General features: G+C 37.6%; 1 protein-coding gene across 6 annotated transcripts in view; it reads left to right on the top strand.

Annotated features, from left to right (window-relative positions):
• Grm8 (glutamate metabotropic receptor 8) overlaps window positions 1-24,312 on the top strand; it is an 809,809-nt gene that overhangs the window by 627,105 nt on the left and 158,392 nt on the right. For all 6 annotated transcript variants that reach the window (XM_060374210.1, XM_060374213.1, XM_060374214.1 and 3 more), the window contains exon 8: window positions 13,555-13,691. In XM_060374210.1, the coding sequence (XP_060230193.1) occupies window positions 13,555-13,691 (137 nt within the window). The remainder of the gene's footprint in view (window positions 1-13,554; window positions 13,692-24,312) is intronic.

The following is a 24,312-nucleotide window of genomic DNA, read 5'->3' as shown; positions in this document are numbered from 1 at the left end:
CTCAGTCTCCATGTGGATCTCTGAGTGAGGGGATCAGGGGCTTCCCTTACCATGAACTCAATTGACTGCCCCCTGATCACTCAACCCTGATGATGCATCCTTGCCAGGCCTCAGAGGAAGAGGATCCAAACAGTCCTGATGAGATTAAACAAGCTGTGTGCAGATGGCAATAGTGGAGAACTCTCCCTTTCAGTGGACTAGGGGAAGGGATGTGGATAAGACAGAGGGTGGGACTGGGAGAATTGAGGGAGGGGCTTCAATCTGGATATATAATGAATAAATTGTGTGAAAAAACTAAAAGTTAAACAAAGAAACTGTGGCACATTATACAATGAAATACTACCCAGCTGTTAAAAACAAATCATGAAATTTGCAAACAAATGATGGGAACTAGAAAAGATGACCCTGAGTGAAGTAACTCAGACCCAGAAAGATACACATCTGTGTACTCACTTATAAGTGGATTTTAGCCATATATTACATGATAAACATGCTACAGGGCACAGACCCAAAGAAGATAAGTAATAAGGAGATTCAACAGAGGATTCAAAAATCTCATTCAGAAGGGGAAAGTTAGTGGGTGAAGAGAGGGAACAAGGGAAGTAAGGTGTGTAGAGAAATATGAGGGTGGAGATTAGATGTAAACATATTTTATTTATTATTTAATTACATTTTGTTCTTTGTTCTTTGACAGTTTCTTTCTGAAGACAGACTTGTCCAGATACTTTAGCTTTCGAAGTATGTTATTTGTTAAGCATTACTATGTAATTACATGCATTTGAATTTTCTTTAATTTAAATTTAAATTTTGTGCATATGCGTATGTCGATATGTGGGAACGCGCAAGTGAGGGCAGTGCCTGTGGAAACCAGAAGACTGAATCACTCCCTCAGAGCTGGAGTTACAGGCAGTTGTATGCTGTCTGATAACAGCTGCTGAGAACCCAACATGGGTCCTTGGAAGATCATTAAATCCTCTTAGTCTATGACCATCTTCTAGCGCCATCTATAATTATATTTTTAAGTTTCTTTGATTAAAACATTAAAACAAGTTCTTAATTATTTTACCAAATCTTTGGCAATAATGATAATTATTATTTTAATTTGATTCATTAACTTTTTTTTCATTTATTTATTTATTTATTTTTTCTTAATTATTGAGATTACCTTAAATTTTATTTATTTATTTTTTCTTTTTTTTTTTTCAATGCAGTTTATTCAGGAACCTTGAACAATCATCTGACCCTGGGGAAAGCCAGCCCACAGCTTAAATAGCCTCTGGGTAGCCAACCCAGGCATGCCACGTGGGCAATGCAGATAGGTCCACATATATGGAAGCAAGCCAGATCCTCAGCCTTAGCCAAATGTGGAATTGTTCGTGACAGAGAGCACTCACCATCGGGAAGGTGGAAGGCGGAAACCAGCTCCATCTTTAAGGCACAGCATTCTGCAGCTCTCTACAGTTCCCCCTTTTTGTTTTAGATGCATCAGGCAAGAGTAGAGGTCTGATCTCTGATATTAGAAATAAATTGGGACTTTGTACCGATGTTCATTTAGGTGTCATCCACCCAAAGAGCATCAGACCCGTCCGATACCTTTTTCTCATTAACATTTTAATGTTTAAAAAATTTTGAAAACTTATGGGCAACCTCTGGGCAGAGTGCAGGGAATCTTAAGAAAGAAGCGGGAAACAGTAAGATCTGGAGAGGACAGGAACTCCACAAGGAGAGCAACAGAACCAAAAAATCTGAACACAGGGGTCTTTCCTGAGACTGCTATTCCAACCAAGGACTATGCATGGATATAACCTAAGACCCCTGCACAGATGTAGCCCATGGCAGTTCAGTATCCAAGTGGGTTCCATTGTAATAGGAACAGGGACTGTCTCTGACATGAACTGATTGGTCTGCTCTTTAATTACCTCCCCCTGAGGGGGAAGCAGCATTACCAGGCCACAGAAGAAGACAATTCAGCCACTCCTAATGAGACCTAATTGACTAGGATCAGAAGGAAGGAAAAGAAGTCCTCCCCTATCAGTGGACTTGGGGAGGGGCATGCATGCAGAAGGTGATGGAAGGGAGGGATTGGGACAGGAGGAGGGAGGGAACCACAGGGGGGATACAAAGTGAATAAAGTGTAATTAATAAAGAAAAAAAAGAAAGTGAATTAATTGTAAAATATAATAAAATAAAAATAATTTTTTAAAAAGAGAAAAAATGTAATTAATAATAAAAATAAAAAATTATAAAAAACTTCAAGTATTATGTGACAGTATTCAGACAATAGATACTAATTTATAACTACCTACATTTTAGTTTAGGCAAGAAATAGTCACAGTATTATTTTACATAATTAAAATATTTCATTTGCAATTGACAATACATATTTGTTAGATATTTTCATGTGATAAGTCAAGTCATGAGTAAATGTGAGAGCCAGATTTTATTTTTATGTTTTAATCTCTGACAACTTTCTCTCACATGTTTTAGTGTTTTCTTTAATTGTCTTCCAAATTATTGTGTATGCAGTATTGAATCCCAAATCACTATAGTAACACAGACAATTTATATTTATCACAGTAGCTTAATATACATTGACAGTTTTAGTAATTATGGAAAATCATGTCTATTATGAATAAATTATTTATATCCTTTTTAAATTCTACCCATAAATTATTGTCAGAAAGGAGCAGACCTTTAATATTTGATATTTTAATTATTTCTTTAGACATTTGACATCTGTTCTTATAAGGCTCTCTGTGTTTGGTTAACTCATAGTGATTCTGCAAATATTAAAAAAATGTTAATTCTAAAATACATTAAAACTGTAACTTAATGATATTTACAACAATAAATTATTGCCATTGTATCCATAATTCATAAAACTATTTTTATATACACATTTTCATGAGTATTCCATTCCCAGTGCTTCTAAAAATTGATTTATCTTCTATTTATTTCTGTTATTGTTTTGTTTTCTTGCCATTCTGTTTCTGTGACTGAAATATTTTTAACTTACTTCGTTTTAGACATGCTAGGGATTGAAAACATGGGCTCCAACCAAAGACCATGCATGGATATAACCTAGAACCCCTGCTCAGATGTAGCCCATGGTAGCTTAGTATCCAAGTGGGTTCCCTAGTAAGGAGGACAGGGACTGTCTCTGACATGAACTCAGTGGCTGGCTCTTTGAGCACCTATCATGGATGGAGGAGCAGCCTTGCCAAGCCACAGAGGAGGACAATGCAGCCAGTTCAGATGAGACCGGATCAGCTAGGGTCAAATGGAAGGGGAGGAGGACCTCTCTTATCCCTGGACTTGGAGAGGAGCTTAGAAGGATATGGAGAGAGGGTGGGCTTGGAAGGGAGGGGCTACAGTTGGGATACAAAGTGAATAAACTGTAATTAATATAAAAATAAAAATTTAATTAAAAAAACATGGGCTTGCTAAGCCTTTTACCTCTGCTAAGCCAAGTATTCTACCACTGAGCTATATATACTTAAATTTGTGTGTTTTTCTAGACAAATATCCTCCAGAATTAAATATTAACTTTTGATAATTTTGTAAATTATATTTTGTAAATTACATTTTCAGTTAGTGTTGGTAGAATTCATCCTACATTAGTGACTACCTGTGCAGTTAATCTTTTTAATTAGAATGTGCCATTTCATTGCATAAATATCCCATATACCATTATGGTTTTATTTATTCTCTGCCAGGTATTTGGGATGACTTCAAATTCATTTTCCATAAAGTTTTCAAAGAAAATATTGATACAGATATATATTATTTTTTCTAGCAATAGAAGACTTATTTATCACATCATAATATTTATGCCATGTATAACTCTAAAAACTAAACAAAAAGTGCTATAAGAAAAGTTTCAGATCCATTTTGTGCATGAGTATGAATCAAATCATTCTAAACAAAACATTGGCAAATTAAATCAACAATGCATATAAATATATGACATTAAAATCCAGTTGGATTAATTAAAAATGTTAAAAATTACACTATAATTTGAGACATCCCAAGTAGCAATATTAGAAAATGCATAAATACAACTCATTTTTAATTGTTATTTTATTCATTTTTACAATTTATAAACTTTGTATACTCATTGTAGCCCCTTCTCTAATCTCCTCTTAGTCTCATCTTCCCTCCCTCTCTCCTAACTCCCTTCCCTAGGCCACTGAAAGGGGGAGTTCTTCTCCCTTACTCTCTGAGCCTAGCCTACCAAGTCTCATTGGGACTGCCTGGATCCTCTTCCACTACGGCCTGGTAAGGCCACACAGCCAGGGGAAATCAGTCAGATGTGCTGGAGCCCACTGGCATAGTTGAACAGTACCTGAGTGGGGAGTGAGGATTGAAATAAATAAAGCCACTCATACTACACAGGGGGATCAGCTCAAGAGGACTAGTTCCTTTTCATAGGCAAAGCAAAACAAGTTACATCAATACAAAGAAGAAGTTCATGGAACTGCCAAACTTGTTTGCTTAATCCACTTCCCTCTAGCAGATATGGTCCAAGGTCATACAAACAAGTTTAAGGAACTTAGCAACACATCCTGCTTATATATTTATATAACACGATACTGGATGAAAAATAGAGAAATGGGCTAGTGAAAGAATAAAGACAAAGACAGACTGAATTCTTTGGAAGTCTCAAAACAATTGTAGTTGTCCAGTCAGTGAGAAAGAAGGAATTCAACAGAAAGAGTTAAAAAATTGTTGTCCCTATATAAAAATTGACATTCTATCTCCATCTAACTTCATGTAAAACTACAACTGTATTAAAATGCACATGAAAATTATGAATTTGAAAAATATCAATAAAAAAAACTAATAACTTTTAGGCACTGGGATTAAAATTATTTGTTACATATGAATAAAGTCATTCACTGCAAAAATTGACAAATTCAGTTACGACTCTGTGGTGATTTGACTGAGAATGGCTCCCATAATCCAGAGTGTTTGAATGCTTGGGTCCCAGTTAGTACAACTGTTTGGAAAGGATTAGGGGGCATGGCCTTGTTGGAGTGGATATGTCAGTGTGCCTAGGCTTTGACATTTCAAGAATAAATGCTAGACCCAGTGTCTCTTTCTTTGTATGGCACTTTCTATTCAGGAATTAAAGTTCTCAGCTTCTTCTCCAATGTCATGTCTGTATGGTTCCTTCACAAGGCTCATGAACTAACCTCCTGAAACTGTAAGCAAGTTCCCAGTTAAATGCTTTCCTTTTTAAGTGTTGACTTGGTCATGGTGTCTCTTCATAGAAGTAGAACAGTGACTAAAACAGAAGTGTCCTTATATCTGAAGTGAAATTGTGTCTCCAACTCACTTTACACATCAACTACAATTAGATTGAGATGTATTTGAAAATGATAAATTTAAAAAGTCACAGTAAAAATATAAACTAATAAATTTTAGACTTTAGGTGTAAGATTATTTGTTACATGGAAATAAAATCACGGCAGAAATTATTATATCTGTTATAAATTTAAGTAGCAAGGTAATCTCTCTGATGCAAGAGACACACTGCACTATTTGATTAAAGTCCTCTTCTGTGAGCCCCTAAAGGCCCAGGTTAGCTGCGTTTGTTGTGGTGTCCTTGACCTCTCTGGCTCTTTCAATCCTTCCTCCCCCTTCCCCACCTCTTTTATAAGATTCCCTGAGCTCCGCCTAGTGTTTGGCTGTGAGTCTGCATCTGTTTTCATCAGCCACTAGGTGAAGCACCAGTGTGACAGTTATGCTAGCCTCCTGTCCACAAGGATAGCAGGATATTATTATTGGTGTCAGGGGTGGTGTCTCTCTCATAGCATGTGATTCAAGTTGGGCTGGTCATTGGTTGGCCATTCTTCCTCTTTCTTCGCCCTCTTTATTTCTGCACCTGTTACTGGCAAGAAAAATGTTCGAAGGTTTGTGGTTTGGGTTGGAAACCCCATCCTTCTATGGGAACTTTTGCCTGGTTACAAGAGTTTACTGTTTTATGCTCCATCTCCCCCATTGCTAGGGTCACCCATATAGATTCCTGGAAGATGTACCCAGTCCATCTACAACTTGATATGCCAAGACAGGTTGATTTCCATGGGAGATCTCACCTTCTCTGAGATAAAAAGGGTATGTGGGAGGGAGAGGGAGGGAAGGTGAGAGGAAGGAACTGGAAGGAGTGGAGGGATGAAAAGTTCCAATCAACATGTAAAGTTAATTAATTAATTAAAAAATAACCTGTATGTTGTCTTCTAAGTGTATGTTGTCCATGGTTCTCTTTTGCTTTCTCTCATTTCCTCCTTCTTTATTTGCTTCTCTCATGTGTGTGCTAACATCATTATCAGAGAATTACTAAGAAAACAGTTATTTCTTCAATGAATGTTTCATATGCAAATTATTAGAAGCTCAGTGCATATCATAAGAAAGTTCCATGGCCCTGGGTACAAAATGAGAACATATTAAGTCTGTGAAGCAGTAGGATATTTTGCTTTGTTCCAAAATTTCTCCCAAGATGTATTACTTAATTTTACTTAATTGTAATGGTCTTTTTTATTCCATTCCTTTGCTTTAACTAAACATTTGATATTTTAATAGTCTCTTTGGCCACTTTTCTTACAAGAGATTTCATTTAAACCTCCTAATACATCTGCTTCCCTGAGATTTGTATCACTAAGTAATGTATCTTTTCTTATGTTAAAAGTTCAATCATCTTATTTGAGTACTATAAATGCAATTATAGCTTGCATTTCTATTTCTCAAATAGCCTATTCATTAACAATGATGACATTTTGCAATCATAAAGCACCTTTAATCCAAGGATCATAAAGACATTTTCACGAGAGAGAAGGCTGTTCTAAGTTCAGTTTCTTAATGGAAAAATCAAAGAGGAAGTTTGGATCAGAAAATAAAAAAATGTCATTCATTTATATTTCTTGTCTTCTCTTATTTTTCACACAGCAGAACAGAAAGGACACATATTTTTAAGACTTTTATATTTAGTTTTTATGGGAATACCAATTATGTGAATGCCTTTGCACTCATTTAGAAAAATGAAACATAGATAGCTACTCAATGGAATTCTAAAGAATGGTTATACATTACATAACATATATTATTATGTATAATATATACAGGTATTATGCATTGTATTTGTATACATTGTAGTAATTGATACTAACACTTAGAACTCTGAAACCAGTTAACACTTCAGTCTTTGCTTCTCAATTTTAAAATTCTACAATGTTCTTAGTGTATAATGTAGCATGAAGTTAAGCATGCATTTCTAGGGATAATCTATATTTGTTGATTTTTAAATATTATGAACTCACAGTACTGTGCAGTCAGCCTGGTTGTCTACTGGAAGACTCAAAACTTTATAGTGACCAAAACAGAATAAACTCTTCTATACTCACGTAAAAGACTGGATGAACAAAAACATATAAGCATGGACCTTACACTGAGGGTCATGCTCATGCAAGCGCTGCCACCTGTAACATAGAGACCCTCAGTTTACCTACAATCTCATTTCCATATGGCCATCCAGAAAGAGAAAAGAATACAGATGTCCACTTAGGATGATGAATTAGCTAACACCCCATCTTCCTGTCATATATGAATAACTACAGCTAATCATTTAACCACACCTGAGTGGAGTTATTGCAAATGAAACCTCACCACGTACTAAGGAAAACGTGAATTGGCCTCTAACACTTAGCCACTAGTCCTGTGCTACTAACGTGGCAGTACACAGTTGGGAAAATTCTCCTTAATCTTAAGTACATAACCCAGCATTGTGTATCAAGTCATTTAAGAACTTAGTATATTGTAGATACATGTAAATATTATGAAAGAAATAAACATGGTATTTTTCAGTGAGTAATAGGGACAGGATACTGACTCTGTTAGATGGGAATGTCCTCTGCTTTTTGAAACACAATATGGACAATAAAGAGTCCTTTCTGAAGACCCACAGGGAGAACACAAGGAGAAAGAAGAGACTATAAAACCCCTGAGATAGAGCAAGCCTTGTGGTCATGCGAAGTGAAACAAGACCAGGATGGAGAAATATGAACATGAATTAGATAAGAGAAACAAGGGACTATGAAAACAGTGATAAGGCTTTTACAGTTTAACACAAATTACATGGGAAGTCACTGAATGATTTTTAAGGAGAGGGGCCATAAAGTTTGACTCGTTTCTCACAACATCACTCTGGCTGATGGTCAAGAGTGAACAAGAGTGTTCAGTGTGAATACAGAGTACTGTCTCAGAGTGTGAAGATGTCATAGTTGCCTAGAGCAGGCTAGTGGTAAAGAAAGAAGGAATGTGAAAATCAAGGTTAGTTTGGAGATAGGGTCTATTAGTGGACAGATGTGAATAATTGTTTGCTTATATTTTCTCCCGAAGGAACATTGCAGCTTTTATTTTGGTATCTTATTTCCAGATCTGGCATCCCGTGGTCCCTCAGGCAGACTTTGGTGTATGCATATACTTTTAAGTGGGAAACATTTGAAAGGTGTTCAGTCAGATTTAAATATAGTCCGGGAGAGAGACTTTGTCTGTGTGTGGCATTTGGGAAGGAGGAGTGATGGCTACTCCTGTGAGGCAGGTTTTCTGACTGTGCTATTTTAAAGTGATTACCACCAACCAGTATTGGTGAATTATGAAGTGATAATTATTACACAGCACAATTTTGAGATGGAGGTATTCATAGCAGATAATGGTATGCAAGAAAATTAAAAGGAAAATAGAAGTTGGGAGTAGACTGAACTAATCCAGAAGCTAATATGTAAATGTAAAACTGTGAGATATGATAGCAAAAGTGTGGATGGAGGACAAGCTAAATTCAGTGTAAAAGTCTGTCAAGGGAGGGGGGAAGCAGAGGCAGGCGGATCTCTTTGAGTTCAAGGCCAACCTAGTCTAGAAGTGAGTCTAGGACAGCCAAGACTACAGAGAAACCCTGTCTCTAAAACAAACAAACAAACAAACAAACAAAGAAAAAAAATAAGGTCTGTAGATTCTGATTCCTAAACACTTACGTTGTGATGTAATTAAATCTGAATATTTGATTGTATTTGCTAGCTGTAATGCATACTCGATAAATCGGATAGAAGAAGGGAAAGCATGAATAACCACAATTTTGTTGAGTATTATTAATTTATATTGGATTTGTATCAATTATATAAAGCTCAAATAATCTGTAAGGGCACTAAATCTAATAAATTAACTGATTTCATTCTTAGTTTCCTCTGTTTGCCTAATGTTGTAGGTGGTGATGAGATTACGAACCAGTAACATTTGACAATAAAAGGGAAAGAAAGTTTTAAAACAACAAGATTCAATGATAATTAGAAGTAGATTTATCTTTTATCGATTTAAAAGTAAACAAATTATTCTTAAATTCTTTCCCCCCACAACTGTAACGTGAACCAAGTCAACGAAAGTGCAGACGAAGGGTGAGCGACACTGAGGACCGTTTTCATTCACACTGTTCTCTTTGTCAGTCACATATTCCATGTTTTCTGTATGTCATATCATGCAACCCTTGGGTAGATTGGAAGAGCTGATATTATTATGATCATCTTCAAGATGAGAAAAGATTTACATGTAAATTAGGGTCATTTTCTCAGATACCCAGAGCTAATTTGAAGACGTACAAACCAAACTTCAGTTTCCAAATCCCAAGACATACAGTTTTTCCCCCATGTAACACTCAAAGGAACCAACATTTTGATGTAAAATTTTCCCAGTAGAATGATATTAGAAGTTCATGATATGTTGAGAAATAAAAATCTCTTTTTTCTACACATTTCCTATTGAACAGAAACTACTCAGGGGGATGTGTAGACACTGAGGGCAGTTCCTGACTAGTGAAAATGTCACCTCACAAATCAATGCGGTTGTTATCCTTCTTTCACAGGTCCACATGGATACAAAACATTTTAGCAATGTAATGTATTACAAAATGTATGAAATACCTAGAGTGTGAGGTGTAATAAAATACAATAAAGAATATGATGGGGTATAATTTATATTATATAAATAAATATCTAAATAGTCTCAATTCAAATATATTTGCTGTATTTCTTACCATTGCTGTTATTAAAACGTAATAAACTGATAAACATTTGAGATTTTCTTAGGCAAAATGCCACTTAATTTTGTTTTTCAGGGTAGCCAGTTTCAGAACAAAAGAAGATTTTTTTTAAACAGATGGCAAACCTGTGGGAAGGAGTGAGCCAATAATGAGTTCCTCCCAGCTAATCAAGGATGCTCTTTGTTTCATAGACCAGAGTACCAGGAAACTTGTCTGCAGTGAGGAACATTTAATGAGGCTAGTTCTTCATGTGAGAAGGTTGAACTAATTCAAATGCATAGTTGGCCATGACCAAAAGGCAGATTAGGAAAACAAGATGTAAGGCTGATGAGTAATAAAAGATGCTTTAACTACAAGCAATTAACTCAGAGAACACACAAGCATATGTCATAGCTTTGAGTTGGTTTCCACTAAGACACTCACAGCAATGTGAAAGAAGGGGGTGATACAGATTAAGTGTGTAATATTAGGGAGAAAATGAGCAAGAGTTTGCTTGTGCTCCCTCTTTCTTGTTTGCCTGTAATTCATGCGAGGTTCTACCTTTGATTTAGTTCTTGCAGAAGTAACAGATGTGTTCTGTTTACACCAAGCGAACCGCCGTGTTGTGAGAAAAGTAGAATACTCTGTGTTGAGCACTCAGTGGGCTTTCAGTAAATATTTCTCAAACCACTTTAAGATCATATGTTAAGTGTGCAGTAGAATATGCAGAGAAAGGTGAAGAATTTGGTTGATCCAGGTTGGACAGGAGGAGCTAGTTGGGTGTCCTGCAGGTTTTGTATAATCAAGTTTCTACAGGTGCATGACTTGAGCTATAAATCATCAAGAGGAGGTAAGAGAAGGAAGAAAGGTTTGTGTGTGAAAAGACAAAATGGTGAACCAAAACGTGTGGAGTTTCTGGCATTCTACTGAAAAGTCATAGGGATTAGTGAGATAAATATCATGAAAATCGTATTTGCTCACAGACTACCATGAAGCAGGACTGATAGTAGTGCAGACTTTGATGATTTTCACTGTGTAGTTACACGGATTGGTTCTCTTAATCCTATTACATTTTGTGTAGTGGTTACTAGCAGCATAGTTTATGGATAAGAAAAGTGAGGTACAGTGAAATTGTGAATGTACCCCAAACAGTAGCATGCACTAAGTGATGGGACGCTGTTTGAACTCAGGCTGATTTTAGAATTCACTTTCTTGACCCTTTCACATGCATTGTCAAATGTGGTATAAGTGGTATTGAGGTATCTAAGTTAGAAGTTATTATTTTGGAGATAGAATTATTTACTTGCCTACCAAAAGGACTTCTTTTTTAACATGAGAAATATTATGCCAAAGCAGCTGGCCATAAATTTATACAAAACCCAGTCTGCTGTCATCACCTGCATATTGCAGAAGTGGCAGATTCCATTTTGAGAACAATTGTGGCTTGAAAGATTGAAAAGCAGTCATTTAATCAACAAGAAAACAATGTGAATTTAGACAGAGAAAATTAAATATAGTCTAATTTTTAAAAATAATGTTTGAGTGTCCGAAACTGATGTTGTTGTGATGTTCATAACGTATGTGTTTTTCCAAGAATAAACCTGTTACGTGAATACTAGGACCTGTTTAGGCATTACTTAAAGAACTTTTTATGTTCTTTCTGCCAGTGTACATTGAACTTTACTAAGCATGAATATAGGGTGGATCATGATATTTAATTATCCTGTGCGTGGCACGAACCACTTCACAAGAATTGACTAATTTAATTTCAAAAAATCTCTATGAGAAGAAAAAGTCATTATTCTTACCTCAAAGAAATTGACAGGAAAGACTGAAGAGGTTAACCAGTCTGATATCACTAGAGCTGAGAAATGCTTTGTTTCATAATGGAAAGTAGGTTTCTTCTTGAGCACTTAAGAAATAGTAAGGTAATACTGGGTAATTTGACAGGTTGGCTTTCCTCCTCAGTTCCTTTTCCTGTTGAATAATTTCCTACATAAATAATAAATTCCTGAAAATAATAATTTGTAACAAAGCTTATGTAGTAGCCATTCATGTTCATTGTTCAGTCTTTATTGTAAATAAATAAAGTTATGCAAATGAGTAGGGAAGTCAAAATGAGCCTTAGCCTTCTGTTTCCTATGCCTGGGACTCTTTCTTTCTGGCTGTGCCATCTCCTGTGGGTTCAGGAGTTCTTGATAATATTGTATATTCAGAGTCTCCCGAGAGACCTCATGTCATGCTCAGAATATAGAATAACATCAAGAAAACTGGATGATAAGAAACACATCTCTTTTAAATCCTATGAACACACTCCACTCCTACTGCAACTCTGAAACTCTCTATTTATGTGCAAGTTATATTTCTTATAATACTTCCTGTTCTTTGATAAGTTACATTTAAAATTTTCTTTATAAATATTAGGGTTAACTTTGCAAATAAATCAAGCAGACGGTTGTAGGATGAAAATATGTAACATTTACCTATATAACTGTTAATTGTGTCTAATTTTGAGACTATAATGTAGAAAGGGACTTCAAGAAGAGGCAACTGCATTGCAGAAGAGAAATTAAATCCAATATCCTTTGAGGAAAGGCTGCCTGCAGGGAGAAGATAGCCACCAAGTAAAGGGATTGCTGTCACCTCAATGTTTCAAGTTGAGAAAGAATGATCCGTGAAGATGAAGGGAGGCCTAAAGGCTGCTACAGAAAACGAAGTCTGCGTAGATAGTGCAGGGAGATGGAATGAGAAAACATGGGGTGCTCAATCTGTTTTCCTCTTTCACCTGTGATTATAGAAAAGTTAATAAGAGGGACAGTAAAAGCGAGCAGAAGTTACCGAGAGAAAAGATGAAAGCTTCTGAGAGAAATGGAGTTCAGAAGAGACGAAATGTCTTGCATCCTGCTGTTCTGCCACCATCGCACTCGTCACAGGGAATCATGGGACTTTGATGATCCCAGCAGAGCCGGGCTTCTCCACTGCCCGTTCTGCTTGGCCAGTACAGGTTTCCAACCGCAGCCTGCCTTGCTCTGCTCTGAGGACATGGGAGTTGAACAGTGTACTTGCTTCCTATTGGAGCCAAATTTGCCATAAAGCCAAGTGTTTAGGCTCCTGGGTGGGAAGTTCTGTCAATTTTGTATTGACGGTTGTAGTTGATATTGTACATACTTCAACACGTGTATTTTTCCCATTAGGTCGCATTCTACACAGCTAGAATTTAGTATCTAAACCATCAATTTCTACTTATTTAGCTGGCCTGTATATTACTTAGCTTGGCTCCTCGTCATTACTTTCATCTTATTCTTATATGTGCGTCTAGGTTGGTTTTCATGTAAAAGCTATTGTACTATCAAGAATGACCTTGTATGGACTATGATCTTCACATCACCTACTACATACTATTTATTTTTATCCACCCTTCTTCCTTAGGGGAAAGACGCTCACCGCCTGTGTTACTCTGCTTTATTAACAGCGTTTTCCTATTTTTATAGGCAGTGCTGGCACACCCGTCACTTTTAATGAAAATGGAGATGCTCCCGGACGTTATGATATCTTCCAGTATCAGATAAACAACAAAAGTACGGAGTACAAGATCATCGGGCACTGGACCAATCAGCTTCATCTAAAAGCAAGTATCGTTATCAGCATGCATTACTGCACCTAGATCTTAAAGGGGAATACCTCTTTTTAAAGCACTAAGCTTGAACATCTTCTGAGGGTTCTCACACTATCTATAAGAGGAGAGGACGTCTAATTTTCTTTGGAAATGTACAGTTAAACCCCAGTCTGAAGTGGGTTTCCCAGTGCTTAAGGCCACCGGCGTCCGTTTGTCCAGGTGCTGCTCCCTCGCCGGCCTCAGTCTTTTCCCACAGGAGACTGACAGACCCAAATGAGCTTTCATTAGTATGAGCCCAGAGAATCTTCCTATTAAGCAAGGAATGCCCAAGACATTGAGGTGTTATACTCTATGATGTCACGTGACAAAAACATAAGGGGCTCCGTCCTGGGAATCTGTCCTGAGCCTGAAGGTCAAGAGAACTCTGGGAATACCCACTGTGCAAGGGGCAGGGTTGGAGGTGGAAGAGTGGGGTTGGAACATATTTCACCCCAGACAGAAAGATTTATTTCCCATTTTAACAGCTTCAGCTTTATTAAAATACACTGACTTAGGTATAGAATAATGAGCCCTGTTGACCCAACGGAGATCTGGAATTCTTTTACCCTGTACCATTCTACCAAGGCTTAAGAATGCTCACTCTGAACAGTTAGTGCCTGAGGAACCACTGAGGTCTGTCACGCTTTCTCTGTGGCATATAGGATGCCTGGAAAATAATTTCTAATGACCTAGAAACTGAATCACCTCTGCTTTATGTTTGCAGCGTGAAATTCATTCACTCTTGTAGTGAAAGCACCCTTCTCAGAGCCTCATAATCACAAAGGCACGCACACGTGCTCTCTTGCATTTGTCGGCATCCATTTTCTCCTCCTGTAGGTTCAAATAAGTCTCCTGAAGTGACATTGTTTAGTAGTATCTGACACCCAAGTTCACAGAAAGGAAGAGATGATAATAAACTCCAGAACCGTAGTTTGTTTCTGGAAGTGACTTTCTGATGGCTGACACTGCTTTCATTCAGCCGTGCAGAGGCGGCTTTGCTTCTAGCTACAAGAGGCAAGCTTGAGTCTCCAGTCAGGATTTTAGCTATGACGTGAAACTCCTCTGTTGTTCTGAAACCCACGCTGATTTATTGAAACTTAACTTTGAAAAACACCACAGATTATTTATAATCTGAAAATCAATATCTTTTTATAGGCATTTGTTGGAAGTTTATTTCTGACAAAATTTAATATGACAAAGAAAAATTTGAAAATGATTTAAGCAGGGAAGCTACTTCTATCTGACTTCTGTCAACATCAAAATGCTTATCATATTGTTATGGTTAAGAATTTCCATACTGGGAACAGGGGCTCTCTCTGACATGGACTCTGTTGCCTGCTCTTTGATCCCTTCCCCCAGGTAGGGTGGTCAGGCCCACAGAGAAAGAGGATTTAGGCAGTCCTGATGAGACTTGATAGGTTAGGGTCAGATGGTAGGGAAGGAGGGCTTCATCTCTCTGAGGACTACAGGAGTTGGATGGGAGGGAGGAGGAAGAGAGAGTGGGACCAGGAGGAGATGAAGGAAGGGTGTTACTATTCAGGATGTAAAGTGAATAAATTATATAAAAAGATAAAACTGACCCCACCTCCTAAAAAAGAACTTACATAGTAAAACTAATTGCGTGGAACTGTTAAGTACTATGTAGGGTACCAAGAGTGCTAAATAATAATCCCCAAAATGAACATATAAATATTTCTTCTCTGTGTATTCTAAATCTTACTCTTGAATCTTAAACTCTTCTTTTGCACACATGTAATGATGCAGGAATGCTTTATTTTCAGAACTGTTATTTCCCATAAATATATCAAAACAACTTGTACAACTTTCCATGCAGGCTGGTGATTGTTTATACTATATAGTAGTGATAGACTCATTGAAAAAATGAAGTTGCTACTCTCAGGAGAAATGATGAATGAGGCTGTGGAGGGCAGATATAAAGCAAGGATTGGATTCTTCAGACTATCAGAACAAATCGCATAGCTATCCTGGGAAACTGGAACAGACTCTTGTCTGAGGGAGTGAGGTACTTAAGCTACTGATTTATATGTGTTCTGCTTAGATATTTGCATAACATTCACCATTATATCACTTTTGTTTCATAAACTCAAGGATGAAAATAGTAGTAGCAACCACCTTATTTGGTTTTAATAAAAATTAAATAGAATAATGTAAGAAATCATTTAGTCCATTTTCTGAAGCACTCGAGCCCCATAAACACTGCCTCATATCTTGTGCCCTGTCTCAGAATTCAGTCTGACCTGTAGGATTCTGACAGAGGTTGGTAAACAGAAAACGGAAGTCCTGTTAGAAAAGGCACTTGAGTCTTCTTTAGAAAGTTCAGGATGGGAAGAGAGGGAAGAAGACAGGAAGGAAGGACATGTGGAAGCCCTACAAAGAATCCTGCATTTAGAACTTAACATAATCTTTTCCTTTTATTTCTCTTATAGTTGGAAATTTTTCTCCACACTTACAATGTACACTTCACAGAAGATAAAAGCATAGCTTTCCCCCCCCCCCCTTCCTCTAGTAGTATTTCAATAGATAGTCTCACCTGGGCAATTACATGAGAAGAACAGTTTTCAAGATCTTATTTTAAAACTGTAAAATGCTCTTTTGTTTTCGCAAGTATAGCAGAGTTTCATTAATAGTGTCAGGGGTTGGCTTTGTCCCATGGAGTAGGTCTCAAACTGAGGCCAGCTAGAGGAAATGGACCCAAAGGCAGGAAACAGAAATCTTGGGACTCAAAAGGCAGGCAACAGAGATCCTCTACTCTCAGTGTTAGGGAACCCACATGATAAGCAGGCTGTATATCTGCTATAAATGTGTAGGGTCTAGGTCCAGCCTGTGCATGCTCTTTGGATGGCGGTTCAATCTCTGTGAGTCACTATGGTCCCCAGTGGAAGGGGATGTCTTTAGTCCTCTGTGACTTGAAGTGCCAGGGTGGGTTGGTACCCCTTGGCTCCCCCCCTTCTCTGAGGAAGAAAGAGGCTGGGGGAGAGGCTTCAGGGTGGGACTAGGAGGAGGGAGGGGACAGGGATCACACTGTAAAGAGATTAAATAAATTTTAAAAAAGAAAAAGAGAAAAGAAAGAAGTGTTTTTTTTTCAAAAACGGAATTTGAAATTTTATTTTTAATGGCTTTATATAAGTATACTTACATACAGAAACATATATTAGGTACACTGTAATGTTTTGATAAGGCTCACGGTATAGAGTAGTTATGATAGGCTAATGAGCAAAGTCGTCACCTCCCTCCTATACTCAATTTTTTTGTGATGGAAATACTGTCAGAAAGCACTGTGAGGAGGATTTATTTTCCACATCTGCCACTTTTCCTTGTTCTATTAAACTAGATTTACAACTGGTTTCACACTCTCAATGGTAAGCATTTTTATCAGCCATTTACTAGACTGCACTCATCTTGTTTTTAAAGAAGCAGTTTTGTTTTGGTTCTCCTCTGGCCGAACTCAGTTGCAGGAAGATGGTTAGCCAAGTTTGCAGCAAATATTTCCTGAATACGTCTAGTGAAGTGAACCGATTCCTGAAGGGAGCAAATATTCTTCCTTTCTTTGGAAAATGTCTGTTTTTTAGCCCATTGTTCGAGATATCACAGTTTCTCTTACACTCTAATGGACTGAACATGTGTTTTAAATTAAGCTGCTAGTGTAATTTGCTTCTTTTGATGTAGGTTTTTTTTTACCCAGTAATGTTGGTTTGCACATGAAATGTGTGTCTGTCTACTACCCGGAAGTGAAGCTGCACAATTAGGTCACTATTTTGATAGGGAAGGGTGTCTCAAGAGACAAGTGACCCTTACAGAGATTACAAAACAGATTGTAACCTAGAGATTTGGGCTAAACAGGAGCGTCTGAACTGCAAGAGAAACAACCATCTGCGCCTTTGAGTCCACAGGGGGAAGAGGCAGTGAGGTTACTGGAGAAGCTGAAAATAGCCCAGGGCTCTCTAGTTTATGCTTCCAACCAGAGCCTCTTTTTTTGGGGGGAGGGAGGTCTGAATTACTACAAGAATGACACAGGCTTTTACCTGCTTTGTTCTTTTTTGTCATTTTATTCTACTAAGTGGGAATAAATAAAAAATATATTCATAAATATAAAATAAACAAAAATAGTAGCAGATAGTTACATCTCAATAATGGCTCAATTGGGATTATTCATAGCACAGAAGCCTTTGGGAGAGATTGCAGAGGAAAAGGCTGTCTCTGAGACTGACTTGATTGATTAACGGATCCTTCTGTACTAGAGAACTGCTGAAGCTGGGAATGCTAAGCCAACTGTTAGGTGGAATAATAGTGTCAGTGACTCTTAAATGTTTCGTCATATCATTGTGCAGAATAAGAATCTGGAGTAAAAAAGATGCTTGAAATCTGACCTCTAGTATGTTGTTTTATTTTTACCTCTTATATCTCATTATTATCTGCATGGAAACTGTAATATCTACTTCCTGGAGTTATTGAGATGCTGTAGGAAATTGTGCTTACATGTTGAGAGCTAAGTAAACGTGAAGTTGTTTTGTTGGTATAACTACCTTACTGACAAGGATTTATGGTACATTCTTCAACATGAGATTAGAAAGAAATAATATATGAAGACTAAAATTTTTGCCTCATCTCTTGATACTATGAGAATTAAATGGTTATAAGAAGACATTGATATACCATGGTAACTTGTATCTGTTCTTTAAGATCAAAGCATATTTTACATAAAAAAACTTAAGGAGGCCTCCATCATTGAAACTCGGTTACATAAGCAGAAACTTAAGAAAACTTAGAGTAGCGCTGAACCACATTAAATCAGTTTATTACAGCCTGTGCTGTAGTCCCTATGTCAGGTGTTTTAACTGCACATATAACTTTGCCTTAAGTGTTTGCTGCTCTAGATAAATGTCAGCAGGTTTAACCACAGTCATTAATTCATTTTTTTAAATACAGTTGAAAGTTGACGAAGTAAAGGAGGTTAAAGGAGTCTTGCAATAGTGATGAACAGAGCTGGCAGTATTTTAAGGGAGAAACACTTGCTTTTATTCTTGGGAGTCAAGCTTGTTCCTTTTGTCTCTGTTTTCCCATGCGCAGTGTAGTGTGTACCTGAAAATACAGTCTTGTTTACGTTTGCCAAAATGAGATGCTTGTATATCACATCATTTCCTACGAGCAGGGATGGTAGTCAGTTCCAAGAGACCTACTGTACATGGTCTCACGTCTTCAGATGCCACATGGTCACTGCCTTTGTACACTGCCATGAAAATTATTCCTTTGGCTTCTTTTTCATGTAATAAGATGATTAATCTTAAAACCTTTACTCTATTTATTAGGTATCAATTTATCAGTTTTAAAAAGTGACTTTAACATTACTTCTTATATAACTATAAGCTAAAGAGCATTGAAAAAAATCATATGTTGGCATACTGAGGAAATGCTGATTAAAATTTTAACTATACTCTAGCTAGGCCCAACGTAGTTACTGGTCACTAAAATTTACTGAATATACCTACACAATAACCTGATATTTTTCTACAGGAAAATTAGCTAAGAGAAATAATCCGTGAACATTGACTGTAAAATACCACGTGAACTGATTGTTTATTCAGTAACTGCTTTCTTCCAAACAGAATGGTAATCCATTGAGTGATGTGTCATTTAACAAGGTGAAATTTTAAGTATCAAAAGACTTGCAATATGTTAAGAGCTACCATAAACTCAAGAAACAACGGTAAAAGCACAATTATCCCGGGGTAGATAAAACAAAAATCTTGGGAAATTCAGAAACTTCAGTGGATATCTCCAACTAGAAGCACCATATAAATTTTTATCACATAGATGAAATTCAAAGCAGCTCTTAAATTACTTTTTATGCCTAAAAGTTGTTGTAAAAATATCATAACAAAAAAATATCAATTCACTCATCTGTTCCCAATCCTCATGGCCATTCATTAGTTCATCCATTCTGGAATAAAATGACACGGATGTGAATGGCTTTTGTAGGTGCGGGAGTAGTTTAGCCTGTAGTGACATCTTTGGAACAGCAGGGATGTATAGGAAAAGAAGCAAAATGCATGACTCAGGAGCCCTGATATAGCCACCCCTTTCTGTATTATTGTTGATTTCAAACACAAATTCCTTTTAGCCAAAGAGAAGCAACAGTCACAGACAACATTTGTTGTATGTAGGATGGGAGACAGGAAAACTGCAGAACTATCTTTCTCTCATTTAGCTGGCTGGAAGTTCTAGAGTTTGAGTGTTTTGACAGGGCACCCTGATAGTCAGCATTTCACTGCCTTCCTTTCAGGCTGTTCCATAATGGAAGACATCTGTTCTACTCGATTTTACATCATTAATGATGAGCAGAGTGTGGACTTCAGTAGGTGTTTACAGGATGAATTGAAGTAAAATACTGGAGATAGTGAAATTAAGTGGATTCTAGCATATTAGTTCTGAGTAAGCGGGTAGTATAGGCATTTACTATAGTAAAGATAGTCACATGTTACCAAGCAGGCCAAGGCCAAACTATAGACTAGAGGATTTAGTTACAACATCTGTGTAAGCAACCCAGATAAAAGTGAAGAAGTTCAAAGTCCAATTCAAAATCAAAGCGAACACATTGCTGGAAGCCAGATAAAATTATGCAGGTGTTACTTTTAGCATCACTATTGGCATTTTTTTTTTCCTGCACTTACCTTTGGTACAACTTCATCCTGGAGGGCTTGGATCCTCTGAGTAGTTCCTTCCTGTCCTTCTCTTCGAGGAGTGGTACCCATCGAATCTCAGTCCCACTACCCCTATAAAGGGTTTCATGATACTGGAGGTAAGTGCATACAGATGATGACTCCTCCGGCACAGGCAATCACAGGAGAGAGGAAATAACAGTTCCTTTAACAAGCTGAGTGACTCTAAGCTGATAGGATAGAGGCCAGTCCCACTGGGGAACATTGTAGGAAATGAGAAAAGATGGCTGGAAACTAAATTCTGTAGGGCCTCTAGCACTATGAGGACAGGTTTAGGCTTGTTATTGGATAAAGTGAGTTTTTCAAGAATCTAGGACAGCATTTTGGCAGCAAAATTTATGTTGACTAGAGAAAAGTTGTTTTATGAATTAGGCAAAAAGTTTAACTTAAAATTATGTTTTTCTTATTTTATGTAATTGTTTGATAGATTCTCTCTGACTTGCCTCATTTACTTGTTTGAACTTCTCCCCCAAAATAAATAAATAAATAAAGAGACTCAGTAGATAACACAGTCCTCAGACAATAAACAAGTGAAGACACAGGAAAGAAAGATTAAAGAGATCTGGTAAATTTCATCCAAGTTTCTCAGTAGAGTAAACAAGTGGACTGTGCTATTATTTTATAACGTAGCATATTGTATGACTTTGCATGGGGAAGTCACTCATGCCTTTTCAGCCCAGATAGGGTACTGATGACAGAACAAAGAAAGCATTCTACCTAAATCTAATGTGGCAAACCAATACACTTACTGTATTCTTATGGGGGCGTAGATGAAGAGTTAACTTTAAAGAGTTAAAGTGACTCAAGGGCAGCTTCATCACTGAAAAGTCCACCAAGAGGGACAATGATTCACGAAAGCCGCATTCCTAGATCTTGGTGCCTAACTTAGAGATAGCGTCACAGAAGGGTCAGTGACCTGCTCACCATTTAAATGAGCACCTGCTCACCATTTAAGTTTGTGGAGAGGCCCTGTGCGTCCTGTTCCTGCCCCAGCAATTGTTCCCTGTATAAGTTTGCTGAGGGACCATGTGAGTCCCATTCTTTTCTGGGCACTGTAGACCTCTTCAATTTCATGAGCTTCTAGGTTCCTAAGTGTCTCCTTCCTTCTCCAGGGGACAGTGTTTTATTTCAGAGGAAAATAACTAATTCCACAACACTATGCCTTATCAACTCTGCTTGAATCTGACTCAAGTTTAGAAGCTAAATTTGGTCTTTGGATCCATTTTGAGGTAGATTCCTAGAGAAATCTAATAATATTAAGGGGATTTACTAGTTTACTGTACAAAATAACTAATTAAAATATTATTTGTTATGAAAACAGAAATTCACAGGGGCCTATTGAATTCCTTAAGTCAAAAGGGACTATTGATTTTTTTAAGTCACAAGGGATTATTGAATTCCATAAATGATACTAAAAATAACACAGAAAATGACAAATAAAGCTAAAATAGTAATGGGGTCAAACAGGAAAAGGCAAAAGAAAGAACATGATATGAAGAATGGGATGGAAAATGCCTCCTGCACCAGCACCCAGGAAGGATAAATGAGGATGATTCTTCCAGCTGCTACAGAACCAATCAAGTAGTAAATATAAGAAATGGTTTTCAATTCTGATTCTAACCTTGGGGAGAGACAAGTAAGTACAATCTTAATGCGATGTATGGAGTAAGTAAGGTTAAAATAAGGTTATAAACATAAAATAATACTCTACAGCAGAAGAATTGCTGACAGAAGTCATTCTCTGTGGTAGAGTTACTAAAACGTACGTGGGCTCTGTATCATACGGTACTCTTAAAAGCTCAAAGGACTCATCAGTGTTATGTGAAATCTACAATGTACAAGAGAATTACAAGTAAGAACTCAGAAGTCTGATGTACGAATAAAATATGTAGTCCCCAGTTGTAGATAAAGGTCACTGGCTGGCAGGACCATAAAGCCTTAAAGGATGAAGTTATTATACCTTTGACTGCATCAGAGGTCTCGCTTGACCATTTCCCTTGAAGTATTCGATGTTTAAGGAGGGATAGAGCAAGAAGCTGGGCCATCCATGGGTCTCATGCTCACCTTGCTAAGATTACAAACGTTTGTCTGAAACTCGACTCACAGACATTGTATGCAATGTTTTACTTTTACAATGTGTTTAATACTAAAAGGTTAAACAAAACTTCTGAAAATTGTCCTAGGCAGGATATTGTTCAGTTCTGAGGCAAGATGTCACCCTTAACAGACCTCAGTGCGTTTTATGGTGACGTAGACACCATCACTGGGAGTTGAGAGGCTGGATTTGAGCCTTTTCATCCGGTTTACAGTGTCTCAGTCCCCATGCTTATGGGGTTAAGACTTCGCTGTAGTCACTAAAATCAAGTCGGTGATTTTAAATATGATATTTAAGATACTGAGAGTGGGGCTGGCAAGCACTTTCTGTTTATGTATGTCTGTGTGTTTGTCTATCTGGTAAGTGTAAGGCCCAACCACGTAGCTACACAGAAGTGACGCTGCTGTCTGACCACAGGGTGAGGCCACACGCCTCATTTTCAACCTGAGTATTTAAGGAGCACTCGTGGCCATCTGAGGAACACCAAAGCTGAATTTGTAAGAGGTAAATGCTATAGTAACTGTGTTGACGTTTGTTGGAATAAGAAAAAGGTCGAATTTATTAAAATCACTTCAAGCTTACTTTTAATCTCAGAATTTTGTAAGCCACTTTAAAAACGGGCTGAGAGAGAGAGAGGGGTGCAAGGTTTATTCTGTTGGACAAGCTGAATTTGAAGAACAACAAGTAAATAAGACTAATGTGACTTGTGAAGTGCTAATTTATTTGAAAAGGACTTTTTCATTAAGACAAAAGGATAGCTTAGATCTGTGTTTCTGAGGTGTTTTAGTGATGCCCTGGGTGAGAAAAACTCGGGCCACGAATGAGCAATAAATGTAAGCATAACTGATTTTTTGTTCTCATAGAAAGAAAAGAAATATTTTGGAATTCCCACAATGCCATCTGAAATTTGTTGCATTTGGCTTGTAACATCAAGACATTCCGCCTGCAGGCACTTACTGCCCTTTTTCCTCGTGCATGGTAAACAGCTTTGTGCTGGGCAGTGAATGTCTCCGTGTTGCCTTTTTCACAGGCAGGCCTTTCTCCATTTCCAGAGGCTCCTGAGAGGTTGGCTCACTCTTCACACAGTTTCACACACTGTGTTAAAAGCCATGTTAAACCTTTCTCCTGAGATGAAGTCTCGCATCTGCCACTGGCTGCATAAGCAATTGCTGGGCACTACGTATCAAAGAGCGCGTTTTCATAGCCCTAAGGTTATTGTTAGGGTATAATCGGCCAGCTTTACTCTTCTTGACCCATAGCTACCTGCTGGATAGATTGTATTTTGTGGTTTGTGATGCCTATGAATGTTAAGAGAGGTTTTTTGTTTTTGTTTTAATTGCTGAAAAGCTAGGTTAAAATAACTTCCAAGATGATGATTGTGGTTATTGTCTAGGCCAACACTTTCTCAGAAGTCTTTCTCAGAGCCATGTTCCGCAGGCCAGTAAGGAGCTGCTGTAAATGCGTGTGGTGACTTTCCAGCTGAGTACACACACGGGGAGCTCGGACAACGGCTTTGTTAGCTCTCTCTCGTCCCTCCATGTTACAGAGCTTGTGACATGCTAATGTACATGGTGACTGAGAGAAGTGACCATGGTGTGTACGGCTTGATTAACCTCAAATTCTTTTCATTTGAAGAACCTTTAGGAACTAACACTTCCTGGACCCTACTTTTAAAAGTATTGGTTCTAAGTGCATTTTCTCCTTGTGCTGACTTTATGTTCATTCACTTATCTGACTGTTATGCCAATCTAGGACTGAAGTA

This window comes from Meriones unguiculatus, chromosome 21 (genome assembly GCF_030254825.1).
Source record: "Meriones unguiculatus strain TT.TT164.6M chromosome 21, Bangor_MerUng_6.1, whole genome shotgun sequence".
NCBI classification, from domain to species: domain Eukaryota; kingdom Metazoa; phylum Chordata; class Mammalia; order Rodentia; family Muridae; genus Meriones; species Meriones unguiculatus.
The sequence above is the reverse complement of the archived record's forward strand: the minus strand, read 5'-3'. Positions and strand labels throughout refer to the sequence as shown.